The sequence below is a fragment of the Pieris napi genome, chromosome 23, assembly GCF_905475465.1.
Source record: "Pieris napi chromosome 23, ilPieNapi1.2, whole genome shotgun sequence".
NCBI classification, from domain to species: Eukaryota; Metazoa; Arthropoda; class Insecta; order Lepidoptera; family Pieridae; genus Pieris; species Pieris napi.
Genome location: NC_062256.1, coordinates 9,750,970 through 9,766,167, shown reverse-complemented (window position 1 = coordinate 9,766,167; position 15,198 = coordinate 9,750,970). Strand labels below are relative to the sequence as shown.

General features: G+C 34.9%; 1 protein-coding gene across 1 annotated transcript; it reads left to right on the top strand.

The window, feature by feature from the left end:
• Positions 1 to 2,187: 2,187 nt before the first annotated feature.
• On the top strand, positions 2,188 to 8,369 carry LOC125061501 (protein krueppel-like). The gene is made up of 2 exons (XM_047666976.1): positions 2,188 to 2,343; positions 5,608 to 8,369. Exons 1-2 carry the CDS (start codon positions 2,307 to 2,309, stop codon positions 6,462 to 6,464), a joined length of 894 nt encoding a protein of 297 aa, XP_047522932.1. The 5' UTR covers positions 2,188 to 2,306; the 3' UTR covers positions 6,465 to 8,369.
• The last annotated feature ends 6,829 nt before the right edge of the window (positions 8,370 to 15,198 follow it).

Below are 15,198 nucleotides of genomic sequence, written 5' to 3'. Positions count from 1 at the left end.
CTGCCTCCTGTAACAAAAAAAAAACAAATATTATTTATACAGTTATGTGCCAATGCGGTGAAAACCAATTAATTTAGGATATACATTACTATTTAGGATTTCATTTTTAAAATCTGTAACATTGTTTATGGATTTCAATAACTCATAATAACTGAATAATATGTAAATATGCTTTTATCTACCAAACGCCAGGAACTTATCCTAATAATAGAGTTATTAGACGATACTCCGCTTCCTCATCTACTTCGGGATAAAAAGTTGGGGCGCGTGCTACTAAAACAGGAATAAATAGTGAAACCGCTAAAAATAGCCAAAGCAAGCGATAAAAACGCTTAATTTACGCGACACGCTGCTTGGTACGACACTTATGCTTTTTATGTGTTGTCTTTGAGTCAATATGAGGGCCTATTGAAGTACTTTGAGGTTGGTTGTATATACGAACAGAAACCAGCGACATTATATGATAAATAATACCTCGAAACGATCTTTTATTATCTCATTAGACAATTAAGAGTTTAGCCAATGCAGATACTATAATGCTAGTAATGCGTTTAGAAATAATTAATTAACTGCAATTTTCTTTTACATATTGTATATCTTATTATTTAAGTATACACTATTTTTCACTAAAAAATATATCACAATCATACAAATAAATGTATATGAGATTTCTTTTAAATATTAATAGTGTCAGCAGGTGATTAACAATATTAAGTCAAACTATTGAGAAACGTTTAGAAATTGATTGAGGTCTTTTCTTTGTCCCTAGTTATTAGATAATATAACAAAATTATAAGCGATTTAAGTGGTTTTATAAGCTATATACGTGAACAGTTTGTTAATTTAATTTTCAGCGTCAATTTCAAATTGTTGTCGCGGAAGGCTCTACAACAACAAATGTTAAAACGCGTTTGTCATTAATAATATGAGTGAAGACTGAGTGCGTTTTCTTTGACACAAAATATGGGGTCAACGTTGATTTAGAGACTTTGACGGTATTTTGCCTACATATGTAAAGAAATACTACTCGTATAGGTACAGATTCATTTCAAAGCACATTAAATTTAAGACACCGATTTAATAAATGTATTCAGTCACATCGTGATGTTAACCTATGAATCAGTAACTAGATTTACTAATAAGTTTTAGTTAACTGCAAATCGATGTATAGTAATTACTTATTTCATAATAAATCAAAGGATATTTAGATTTGAACTAATGTTAATTATGATTCTAGAAATTAATTGCATAACAATGTGTTAATTGATCGTTTTATCGAGTTAAATTTACATTGTAATTTACCTTGTATAACTATCTACTAATTAACATAATGTATATTTTTTTCTGCTATATTGCAAACAAATATTGTAACTTGAATAGTTGCTTCCTTAGGTTTGGCCCTCAGATTTCTGTATCTGTTTCATGATCATTTGTCAATATAATAAGCAAGTAGGTGATCAGCCTCCTGTGTCTGACATACGCCGTCAACGTTTTTGGGTCAAAGGCAAGCCGGTTACCTCACAATGTTTTCCTTCACCATTCTAGCGAATGTTGCGCACTTAGACAGAAAGTCCATTAGTGCACAGCTGGTGATCAAACCTACGACCTCAGGGATGGGAGTTGCACGCTGAACCCAACAGCGCTAAAAAAACATTTAATATGAAACAATAGAAACTTTCATGTCTAATGAGCTTTTTCCTATTATTTGATTACTTTTTAAATAGTCCAGGCTATAAAGGAAATATTTACAATACCTATAATTCATACTTTCAACAAGTTAATTACTATAATCATAATTAAGAGCATTGCGTGTTTCCTTAAAACCGTAACCGTCGTTAGTTGCTAAACCTAGTTTCCAAAACACAAAGTAAATTAAAAAAACTCTTACACGCAGAGAAAGTTACATCTTTATTGTATCCCAAAACAGAAGGCAGGGATAGTAAATTTCTCGAATTAGTAAGAGAAAGCACCGACCCATACGGGAGCCGTAAACATAAAAAAGTGCTTATGTGTTCGTCCCGAAAAAACTACAAGGAACATAATGTAGTGGCCATAAAAATGCATTGCGTGCACGAGTGCAACGCGGGGGCAGGGGGCTCGAGACCCCTCCCTCGTGGGGTGTGTTTACCGCGCATAGGGGCGGCCGGCACGAACTCAGATCAAACCAGTGTTGTGGTAGGTCTCAACGAGAACGGTCGTATCACAGAACGAAATAAATCGCGGAACATGCCAACGTTTTAATCATTTGTCGTATTGGACGTTTAACAATTAGTTATCTGGTGTAAATGTTGTGAAATTGGTGTGAGATGGCCATATCGCTGCAATCGTCGCAGAATTCTCGAGGTTTGTTTTTTTTATTTTTATTTAGTTAGTGCATATTTATTAGTAAGTTTGTATGCGAGTATTTGGCATGCGTGTATAATGCGCTATGATTGGGCGGTGTGACGGCCGCACACATGGGTTATTTGCATTTTAGACTCAGTCAAGCGTAGCCTCCCGCGAGTGAGTGCCTCGTAGCAATTCTACGCTGCCGCTACGAAATAAACTACGAGTTCTATAAAACTTTATTATGAAAGAAAATGTGAATATTAATACCGGTACACCGTTTAAGAAAAGACTCTTACAAACATTTTCAACGGTAAATATTAGAAAACACTTTTTAACAATTTTTTTATTACGTCTTTTCTTGACTATTAAGCAGTTATTAGATTACATTTGAAAGAAGCTTATTAAATCAAAGTATATTTTAAAAACAGGATAGTTTTTAGTGTGTTTTGGAAGTTAATTGTATTCCTAAAATTATAACATTTCATCATACAAATGTTTACAAACAATCTATATCTATATCTAAAATATGTTTTAATTTTAAAGAAAATTTTATTTCAATATAAAAATTTATAAAACAATTTTAACGAGAAAACATACTACATATATTCATTACTAGTTTGTTGTTGAAATTAATTAACATGGTAGTTACGCACACACGTAGTTTACACAATTATTATAAGAAATACTTTAGACATGACATAAGAAATATACATTATGTTATAAAACATATTCTAATGTTTTTGACTTGAACAGTTTAATGTCCTTGTTTTAGTGTGTAGCCAGAACAAATAGTCAGGGTTAGCAGAAGCCAAAAAAGGTTGTACTTAACCCTAAATAGCCGAAACCGTACGAACTCTAATCTCCAGCAATACGTTACCTGACTCTTTAATCTCATTTAAGTTGGTTAGAAATTAGGCCGTTGTTTTGGTAACTTTTTTTTTATTTGGTCACAAAATTAGGACAAACACAGGATACAACAAACAAATTGACCTACATACACTACGAACCCGCGGACACGACTAGCGAAATCAAGTACAAAAAACTATTAAAAGAACTAAACTATTTGAATCATGAATTAAATTATTGGTACTGTTTCCAATTCAACTCTTAAAATTGTTAAACTATATTTTGACAAATCTCAAAGAAGTGATTGTGTTGTCTATGTCCAGCATCCATTACTGACTTTTTTACTTAAAATTGTTACTTACAATATATATAAAGATAATTAATAGTTAATGATATGATTTAAACTTATAATTAAATCATATGATAACGGAAGTTTAATTAACAAAAACAATTAACAATTCCTAAAATAATTGTTAAAACAAATTTTTTTCTCAATAATTTTACCTACTGTCCGTAATTAAGAATTACTAAGTAATATTTAAAAGTTATTTAATTTGATAACATTAATCAATTTAATGCGAATGAAGATTAAGTTTTTTATTGATATGAAAAATGTCTATAAAAGCATAAACTTGATGTTATGTAAGAAGTAAAGTATGACAAAAGAAAACCATACCGTCTGTTATCAGTGAACCCTAGCGCAATGAGTTATGGAGTGGCAGACCGCCGGTGAGTCCATAAAAGTATTGAATATGGGTTATTGACAAATATTTATGGCGTATAAAGAGCGGATAATTACAACTCTTTAACACATAAAAAGCGGTGATCGGAAGGGTGCGGTACCTTACAAAATTTATCGCGCTATCCGTCGGGGTTCACTATTGCATATTCCATATTGACTGATTTTTATTATCCATTAAACATACTTCAATAGTCTATTATATCTTGAATCTTTTTGGTTGTTGATTTATTACTGGTGATATGTGATTATCTGTTTATTGTAAAAAAAATAATATATTTTACATAAGTACGTTATTATCAAATGGGCACTTTAAAATTTTATTTAAAAATATTTCATTGTCTTTTTAAAGTAAGTACGCATTTAAATAAATATACTTTAATGTATATAAACGCGAATTTTATAACATTTTATGTTGAGCGAGATATTTGCCTTTTAAATTGCCGCATCAAGTTGAACGATTGATTAACTACTTTAACTCGAGTTTCTATTTAAACAAACATAATATACAAACAATATTATACAAACTATCATATTTTGGATTTACTAGATAAAGAAAACTGAAACAGTTACGATATTTAAGGGACGCGACGTGACGTACTATCACAGGCTACTACTTCGAAATTCAAAATTTGTCAAATTTGCGTGTGGATGATTTAAAATTGTGTTTGTATTTAAGTATTGGTATACAATAAATCAAATGTAAATGAATTCAATATTTTTTTTAAATTACTTAGAAAAAAAAACTATAATTAACAATTCGTGGTAATAACATTTCGCCAGCCTTAAAACTTCTTGTATAAGCGGTAATAAGGTGAATCATTTACAAAATTAATTAGAATTATGAGTATGGCAATTTGTAAAAATGTAATATTACTATTATTAAAAAATATTATCAATTCAATTGCGATTTTAACGTTATTCGCAAGTAATAAGTAAGTCGTTATAAATATACCTATAGAAATCGTAGATTCAATTTAAAGCGGCCGAAATTAATTCGACGTCTAAGTAGATAATGTAAGAACGCTTCCCTCCGCTCATCCTCTTCACGCCTCGAGGAGAACTTTCAATTATGATTTTGTCTAATTTTAATTAAGTGCTCTCAAAAGGCTTTTCTTCGTCGAAATTAATATTTGAATATAATTTGGGAGGACCGCGGGTGGAGGCCGCCTTTGGAATAATTAATTCCATTATGGAAGACTGAGCATTCGCGCCTCCTTATTTTACCGGACTTGTATAATTTATGTATATTACTGCGTTGACGTAATAGAAAAAAAATATAAGAAGTTTTACTTTATATTCTATTAAGAGACTTTCTCTTCTAAACTGCCATGAAATAAATAGTGCTATTTTATTAATATCGGAACATTTCCATGCTATGTTGTTCAGGAGGTAATTTGCGCAACAGGTCGGGGCGGAAGCGACCTGCAGCCGCGTGATTGCGACCAAATGTTTCCTCCGCTACGTCTGGCTTACACTTTTTGCCGTATTTTTTGCCTCCTCTCACTGATAAGTGTGCTATCGATAGGTTCGACTGTGCGTTTGCTTAGGTTGGCTGTAACCCATATCGGAAGTACGACACATTCTTCGACATGCAGTTTCAGCTGTTTATTTAGCCCATTTAGTATAACGGCGTTTTTAAAAATTGAAATTCATTTTTAGAAATAAATTAACAAGGTTTTCTTTGTCCGCAGGTGTATCGGTAAGATCTCTATCAAGTATGCGGGAAGATACTTTGCCAATGCTAGCGGAGAGGCTGCTGGCCACGCGAGCGGCAGCGCTGGTGGCGGGTTTACCAGCTGAGCTGTACTCGAATGCTCTGTTGGCTGCCTGGCCTCCTTCTCCACCTCCACCGCTTTTGCCACCCCCTGCTCCTGAGCTGGATCGTGCCCGTAAACGACGAAGAACCCCTAAACTTGACGACACCTCCACTGCACCTCTTTCGCCACCATCATCAGGGTCGTCTCCCGGTGCCACCGATCCTCCTCGCGACAAACTGTTCACTTGCAAGGTCTGCTCCCGGTCATTTGGCTACAAACATGTTCTCCAAAACCACGAACGCACTCACACCGGCGAGAAGCCATTCGAATGCGGTGAATGTCACAAACGCTTCACAAGGGATCATCACCTTAAAACCCACTTGCGTCTACACACAGGAGAAAAGCCATACAGTTGTCCCCATTGCCCTCGACATTTCGTTCAAGTTGCTAACCTGCGGCGACACCTGCGCGTGCACACCGGTGAGAGACCCTACGCCTGTGCCCGATGTCCAGCCAGGTTTTCAGACTCCAATCAGTTGAAAGCGCACGCTTTGGTCCACGAAGGAGATGCGCCATTCGCGTGCCGTTGCGGCGCCAGGTTTAGACGTCGGCAAGCGGCTGCTCTGCACCGCTGTCCCAGTAGCGGATGTGAACCGGGCACTCCCAGCCCGCCGGCCGCAGACTGGCGTTGGGACGATTGGCCCGAGCAGACGGAGCCGGAGGACCTGTCCCTTCCTCGCAGGCCAGCGACGCCGGACTCCCCCACTGACCTGCGCGTGCACTCCGCGTAGTGGGCGCGCACAACGGGCCTCTCGCCGCGCACTCATGAGCCGGTATACGAGTTCCTTTTGCGTAGAGCAGCGTTTTCGCCAATTTTTTACTTCGATGTTACCTCGCTTACTCGGCGTTTTTACCCTCATTAAAGTAATGCTCTATTTTTGTAATAATTTCCAAAGAAACCATTGCTCTAAAAAATTGTAACGGTCAGCTATTTTGCTTTTGTTTATTTCTCCGTAAGACTACTGATGCGCTTTAGGTAGCCGTCCTTTCAGTTTTTATGATAACGAATTCGCAATACTCTTGTTCAACCGTGTTACACTTTAAAACTTTATTGCCGTTCCATTTGCATAAGCGCAAGGGCTGCAAAAACGAGACACTTTTTGTTGTATTGTTCTGAACTGACGAAAAAATATGCAAAAGCAAATTGTATAATGGATTTTTTGATTTATGAGTTGACTATTGTTTGTTCTTAACATAAAAAAGTTGTTCGTTACGCCGTAAACTAAAAATCTGTAGCTCTTCGAATGGCGTTAACCGGAATAGGCTCGCGGATAAGGTCGCGACATTGCCTTATTATTTCAGCGACAAAGGCTTGTTAACAATCGGTGATTAAATAAGTATTGATTCGGGCGGTAGTTCCGTTGGGTGGACAAAGACGAAGGTATTGTGTGAGCCCTCATCCATCGCGCCTCACGAGAACCCAACCGGGTTTTAATCACCCTTATTATAGCCAATTCTGGAAAAATTTCTATAACTTGCGAAATGTGATCGTTTCAGTTCTTTTTATTAAATTTTAAACATTAAACAATGTAGAAAACAGCGATACACAACACGTGTAGGGGATAATTATTTGAGATCAATGGAGCTTTTACTTGTAAGTAGGTAATTATTTTATCGATAAAATCGAGGCAGCCCCGAGTAAGCGAATCACTATCGAAGGAGTCGAACGCAGCGTGCTTCTTTGTAAATATTGCTGTCATAAATTATTTATTATTTATCTGTTAGTACATAAATATTCACGTATAAGTCGTTTCGGTGACGATCGCTGTTAATAGAGAATAATATATGTAAATATTTAATCAAAGTGTATTGATAATAAATTGCGGATAACCGCTATATACCGTTCGTGGTTTCATATTATTGTTAGAATAAAGATTATGTAGTCTTATGGCTATTACGTTATAAGTGAACACCAAAGCCATTTATATCTCGAATGAGATGTCTCATGAGTAACAATTTCGATTGTGTACATTGTAAATGAGACCTTATTGGAGGTGCATATGGCTTACAATGGTGTTTTCGTGTCAAAGCTGCATTCATTATTGCAATTTGTTCTTACGGGTATTAGTTTCCTACTAGTTATAGTGTGATTTTTTTCGTTTTATTTGAGGACGTTTGTTCGAGCACACTACGATTGTAATTGTATTGATTGTTGATTATTATTATTTTATTTTCGTAAGGATTAAGGGTCTAGTGTATTAAGTATTCCCAAAGAAATTATTGGTACAAAAATTGATGTGTACAAATAAATGTCGACTAGTAGACAATTAATGTTATATGGTCGTAGTTAGTTTAATGTTAGTCGTACCGGTCTACCTCATTTCAGACACAGGCAGGGTAAATAGCCAAAAACTTAAATATTTTCTATACTTCAACTCTATTGAGATCTCATATGTATAATTTACACACTAAGCTATATGCTGAGACTGATATTACAATTACCTCATTAGAACGAAGGCTTTCTGCAATCATTTAAGTTCCTATTAAATATATTTGTTTAGTATTATTTTTATTTAGTAGTAGGGTCCAAGTGTGCCATCGTAGGATTGTTTTGTGATACAGATCTCAACTGCCACTATCTACCTCATGTAAAATCCGAATTAGACGTTCGTCTGTCATAATCTCTTGTACAAATAATAGGTTACGAATGTAAAATAATTAATAGTTATTGTATGAATTTATGTATTTCTTATTGATGTCCAGTACATATTGAGAAATAAACAGATGTTTGTTATTTAAACAGTTTTTCATTTGTTTTTTATTTATCCCTTGGACATATATGGTGTATTCCTTATGATGGATACGCAAACTGCATATCCTAGACGAAGACCGTAAAGGTTAGCTTTTCTTTAGTTGTTTTTATTGGAAGGTTTTGATAACTACTTATATGCAACATACAGAAGCTATTATTAATATCTCTAGGGCTTAGGGGTCCGTAGGGTTGCTAAGTTCTTAATTATCTCCCTCTCATATTTAGCTATCTAGTTCAGCCAGCACTAAATATGTTATACAGATACTCGTACTCCTGACATTGATGACATATAAATTTAACACACATTTCACAGTCCACTAGCTGCCAAGTGTGCAACACCCATACTTGTATCTATACTCATTATATCAACTTTAAATGATACAAAAATGATAGTGTACAAAATTTGAAACATTGGAATAATACGGGGCGCCATCTAGTGGTCCAGATGTGAATATAGGTTCATAAATATAGTATACAGTAGTGATAAATGAAACGATAGTTATAAATTCAATAACTTTTTCACAAGTATTATCTAGTTAAAAGTAAAAGAAGTAATTTAAGCTTTTTAAAAGTCCATACAGCTAATATATCTGCTATAATAATACATATGAAGTGGTTATACTTAGATCAGCTTTATTGACGACTCATTGGTCTAGTGGTTAGTACCTGACTGCGAATCCATGGGTCCCGGGTTCGATCCCCGGCTGAGACGAACATCGATGTGATGAGCATTTGGTGTTATGCTTAGGTCTTGGGTGTTTAAATATGTATTTATATGTCCATCTATCTATAATATGTATGTATATCCGTTGTCTAGTACCCATAACACAAGCTTCACCAGCTTAGCATGGGACTAGGTCAATTGGTGTGAATTGTCTTTAAAAAAAATTTAATTAAAAAAAATACAAATCATGGATAACTCTTATTTAAAATGCTATTCGTTACTACGATGTGTAATGTTTTAAGACGCTTTACTGATATAGTAAGTTTGACACCGCACCCTATATATTCTGTAATACTCTGCATAGAGTATTTACAGATTAGATTAGATTAATATAGCATTAACAGCATAGAACATTGAGTGTATTCTCTAAGTTGTTTATGCTATAACCCTGTTATGACGGTATGACCTGTATACTTGAAAGAATTTTGATCGTCGAAGCGTTATTCATAATAAAAAAATTTAAAGTAGTGATTTCACGTAGGCTTTGATTTAAAACAAAACAATTTTTTCAAAGCATTGTCTCGCAATTTTAATGAATATCTTTTAAACAGTAGGAGAGGTAAAGCGTTGTAAGAAAGCGGGCGAATTATAATTTATTTGGAGAAGTGGCAACGAGCCCCCGCCCCGCGTCCCGCCGCCCGCCCTCGCCGCCCGACCTACCCTTTGCTTTCGCCCTTCGTTACCTACGCACTCGCCAACGGTTGCAACTCGCGAAAGAAAATATTTCAAATTATACAATTTATTTTGAGATAAATATGAGATAAAAGAATATGCTTTAGTATTAAAATTGACTATTGAAATAAATAGATGGCTGATCCAATGCCCACCATATCACACAAAAATTTTAGAATAAAAAATTAGCATTTAATGAAGTATTAATTTGATAATGTTAATTAGTATTAACTTACGCCAATTGCTAATACATATAATGATTATTAAATATGTATAATTACGAATTTAATTGGTGTGATATGAGGAAAGAGTTACGTAATTGTATTTATAATTATGCACATTGACAGACAAACAATTATATCACGTTGGTATAAAGAAAATTTATATTTATCACTAGTATATAAGTGCAATGTGCATTGTGGAAGTATCTTAACAAAATATAAAAGCCGAGCACATGCTCGAACGTCCGCCACCCCCACACACAACAACGGAAAATCATGCCAAGTTACATTCTAGGAACTATTCTTTAAAATTTGGCAACGGAAAATTAAGTTACACTTATCACAAATTGATCTAAAGTAAACTGTAGTATATTTTCTGTTATAAGAAAATAAATAATAATTAGATTATTTTTAATTAAGTTACAACACTTCGGCTTTCAACTTCATACTTTCTGTTTTTTCTTAGGTAGGTTGTGTTCAAAGAGCTGACGGGGTTCGGGCGACGGAGGGAGCGTGGAATTAAGAGGGAGAAGGGGGGCCCGCCCTGGATACTGAGAGGAGTTTTAACCAATTAATTTTGTTCCTCAACGCAAACTCTGCTATATAATAAGGTATAAGTAGGCATTAACTGAGGCGCGCCGATAGCTGGCCCGACCGGGGGCGACTTCGCTCTTATAATGTTTTATTTCTTGTTAAGCTCTCCGTTTCTCCACTTTTAATATTTAATAGCGCTTTCATGGCTCGTGTTTTATAGCGCACTTACAGATTCCTCGATCTTACAATCATTGCTTAATCGTTAAAATTACATGAATATTAATCATCGTCACAAACAATAAACATTTCGATGGTATATACGAATATTTTTTTAATATATCAAATGATAGGAAATTATCTTGAACGAGTTTTGTACGTGTCCAACCCCAATTGCGTGGGGTAGATGTTATTGCGTCTGTTTAATTTATTGGTTAGGTAAGTAAATTAGTTTTTCGTTGTAAATCGAACTTGGGACTGTGAAATGCTTTAACTAAGCTACGAAAGCAGCCGTGTTGAATTGTTCACAAACACTTTGTACACATTCGGTGTAAGATAAATTAATGCAAAGTCATAAATAACACATATGTTGCATTGAATTTCATCCGCGGATCCATGACGAAAAGGGTTTCATCCGAGGCGGAGAGATTTAAAAAAACTCGCGCGCGTCAAGATGGCGCGTTAAAAAACATTCCGTTGGAAATGTTAAAAAACAGAGATGCACCCGAAAAAATAAACCGCAGAAAACGTTAAAAAACGAAGTGCAGCACGCGAGTCGGGCGCGAGACACCCTTTCCCTTTTGTGGGACGCGAGCTACGTTTTTTATCGTATAAATTAATAAAGTATAATCTGCCTACACTTTCGTCTTTACTTTTTTATTCATTTGTTTTTGTGGTGGCGGAAACGGCCCCGACAGGTGGCTGATGATACCTTTAACCGATTATGCAAAAGTTAATTTGACTAATATATTTGCAGATGTCTCACTCGGCACCAACATATGTATATGTGAAAGTGTATATTTATTGACTATTCTGCTTAATTCAGCTTTCTTTTATTACACAATTCTTAATGCTATGTTTTATAATCGAAAATAAGTTACATCTTTGTGGTTAACGTTTAATGTGTACTAGATTCAAGTCGATATAAGATCTGTTGAGAGTGAACTACACCGGGTTCCTGATTTATCATTAAAAAATGCGTTTGTGTCATGCCATTTTGGGGTTGTGAATTGCCATTTTAACATACCTTATTAATAAATTTTAATAATTTACATATGCATTGTTAATATTACTTCTTAAATTATTCAGATTAATAATTAAAACAGTTTTATCGTAAAATATTTAGTGTTTCCTAAACACACAAGTCGTGTAATGTAATTTAGGTAATACATTAAACTTACGTTAGTTGAGATATTCTGTAATTATTATAATATGAATAAATAATTCAATTTGTTTTAAATTATAAATTTTACAAAATTCTTATATTCTTTTACGATATTATTTCTATTTATCAATTATTGACTGACATAAAATATGAATAACATTGAGTTTCAACTCGGCAAAGAAAGCAAAAAGCAACGAGTACCGGAAGCAGTTTTTGTTTTGTAGCCAGTAACGGGTAGGTTCGTTTTTATACACATTTTTATAGTGGATCTTATGTAACGACATCGCTAACTTACAACAACCAGGCCATTTTGGCCAAAAGTATAATTTTTTATTTTTAGTTATTTTTTTGCGGTTGCTTGTTTTATTTTTTCCCTTGTTAGCTTGCTTATGTTCTAATATAATTGATGTGCATGTGAGTTAAATTTGTGATACCATATTTTCTTGTATATTTTATGCATACACGTTGTTTTAGAACTTATAAATAAATAAATCACCGTCTTACTGTCTGTTTCAACGTAATAAACTTAACTTCTAACGATGTTTTTACCAATATCATTAATATTGCTCACCTATTGTTACTCGAACGAATTAACACCTTTAATCAAATTAAATCCAGATCGTGACATCACGAATGCTTTGATTTTTCTGTTACTGATATCGTCGGTTGTATTATTTTAATCTCCAGGTCACCCACTTATTGTCTACAATTTCTTACGATTTGACGAATTATTCGCGTGAATAGACATTGAATAAGTGAAAGCTTTGTGCCTGCGATGCATTGTGAAGTATGTTATATTGATGTATTCACACGATGCACGTGTTCTGATTGAAGGTAACTTTGCGTCATTTAATATATTTTTTGCTTTGGGACAATAATATAGGTATAGGATGAATATTTACGTTATATATCTTTTAGTTTTTGAGGAACACGCGCTTTTCTATGGAAATATTAGAAGCGCGCTGGGAGTAAAACTTTACTATAAAAATCGAAAGTTAAGCGCGTATTGAGGTAGGAATAGTTGAGAAAACTATTGTAAATTTCGATTAGGGCTTTGGTTCTAGTTAAGAATTCAGATAAATTTTTATATAATATACGAGAATATATTTCAATTATTTCAAACAGTTCCGACTAGGCTAAGTTCTAAGAAACTTGGTGTGCTCAGCAAGGCGAGACGGTAATTCACCCCGGGCCACCGCTTGCAACTCTATAAAGCGCAATTCGGAGTACTGTTCTCACCTCTGGGCGAGGGCTCATCAATACCAGCTCCTTCCACTTGACCGAATTCAACGAAGAGCGGTTCGAATCGTCGACGACCAATCCCTCTCCGAGTGACTTGATCCTTTAGCGTTGCGTAGAGATGTGGGGTCACTCTGCATCTTCTACCGCAATTACCATGGAGAGTGTTCCGAGGAGTTGTTCGGATTAATACCTGCAGCTGAGTTTCATCATAGGCCATCGAGGCAGAATACGAAATTCCACCCGTATCACCTCGGCGTCCGCCGTTCCACAACTGAGCGTTTTTCAAGACAGTTTTTGCCGCGCGCCACCGCTATGTGGAACCAATTCGACTTAAGGACAAGAAAAGAGCATACCAATTCTTAAAAGGCCTGCAACGCACTCGCTAGCCCTCTGGTATTAAGAGTGTCTATGGGCGGCGGTATCACTTAACATCAGGTGGTATAAAAAAAAACATTACACCATCATAAACCTTAAAATAAATGTTATCCGTTTATGCAATAAATAACTAATAATAAGATGTGTACGCGCCAATTAAACTCTTAAATCAAAACAATAATGACATTTCCTTATATAATAATACCTCTTCTATAAGACTATTGTATACGGCGAATTCGTGCCAGCTCTTCACTTTGAAGTGAGGCGATAAAAAATCCACCCGCGCTCTGTCACGCAGTCTCTATTTTGATAGTGAATTCGGTTAACCGAAGTCCATTGTCACCGTGCCGTTTGATTATTGATTTTACGCTAAATATTACTTTTATCAAGCGCCTATTCATCGCAATTATTCCTTCACAAAAGGATGAACTGTACGATATCATAAATCAGAACTTGTCGCGATTCAAGTTCAATACAATAAAGAATGTAATGTCATTCTCATTTCACTTCTTCTTTAATCCTAACCAAGGCTCCACTTCTGCTAGTTTAGCTTCATAGCCTTACAACAAAAAGCTTATCTATCTATATAATTTTTGTAGATGTGGCATCGTTATATACCTATGTTTAGTAATAATTTGTACCTACTACTAACATAATATGTTTTTTTTTTACAATTCACACCAATTGGGTTAGTCCCATGCTAAGCTGGTGAAGCTTGTGTTATGGGTACTAGGCAACGGATATACATACATATTATAGATAGATAGACATATAAATACATATTTAAACACCCAAGACCTAAGCACAACACCAAATGCTCATCACATCGATGTTCGTCTCAGCCGGGGATCGAACCCGGGACCCATGGATTCGCAGTCAGGGGTACTAACCACTAGACCAACGACTCGTCAAAAATAATGAAGAGTTTGTGTTGTCGAACGTGCAAATCTCAGCAACTACTGGTTACATACATTTAATTATTATACATAAATGGAGGAAAGTCTAAAATATCACGCTGAAAAAAATCATCTAAAGAGTCGCTTGTTTGTCGGGTTATGTAATCCTTTAATCCATATCAGTACCCAGTAGCTACCACAATGGTAATTGTCACTTGTATTTGTTTGTTGTGGAAACTGCCGACAAAGAGTGCGATCTCTATGCATTACGTGTTTGATGTAACATGGTCAGTAGCAATGTTTTCATTTAATCCACACTATCCTTTATGTTTTCGCAAGTACAAAAAGGCCGCCTTCAACTATTTATTCGGTTTTCTTTTCACAACGCTTCAATTGTTAATATTAATAGATTTTTGACACGGTAGTAAACAGATAGCTTTAAGTTAACAATGATTATTATTAAACTATACATTTCTTCCGTCTATTTTACTGTGAAACTCTTTCGCAGAACTATCTCAAAAATTTTTCAATGAGAATTATATTTGTCGCTTTGTTAAATCACATATTTATAGTTTTTAAGTATTCTGTTAGTTAGGAATCGATGGTTTATTAAGTATAAAGCATGTTGTGTTTGTTAAAAAGTATATCTACAATAAGTTTTTATTGTT

Coding starts and splice junctions, on each gene's coding strand:
- LOC125061501 (XM_047666976.1), top strand. CDS start 2,307: ATGGCCATATCGCTGCAATCGTCGCAGAATTCTCGAG. Junction 2,344..5,607: donor ATCGTCGCAGAATTCTCGAG/GTTTGTTTTTTT, acceptor CTTTGTCCGCAG/GTGTATCGGTAAGATCTCTA.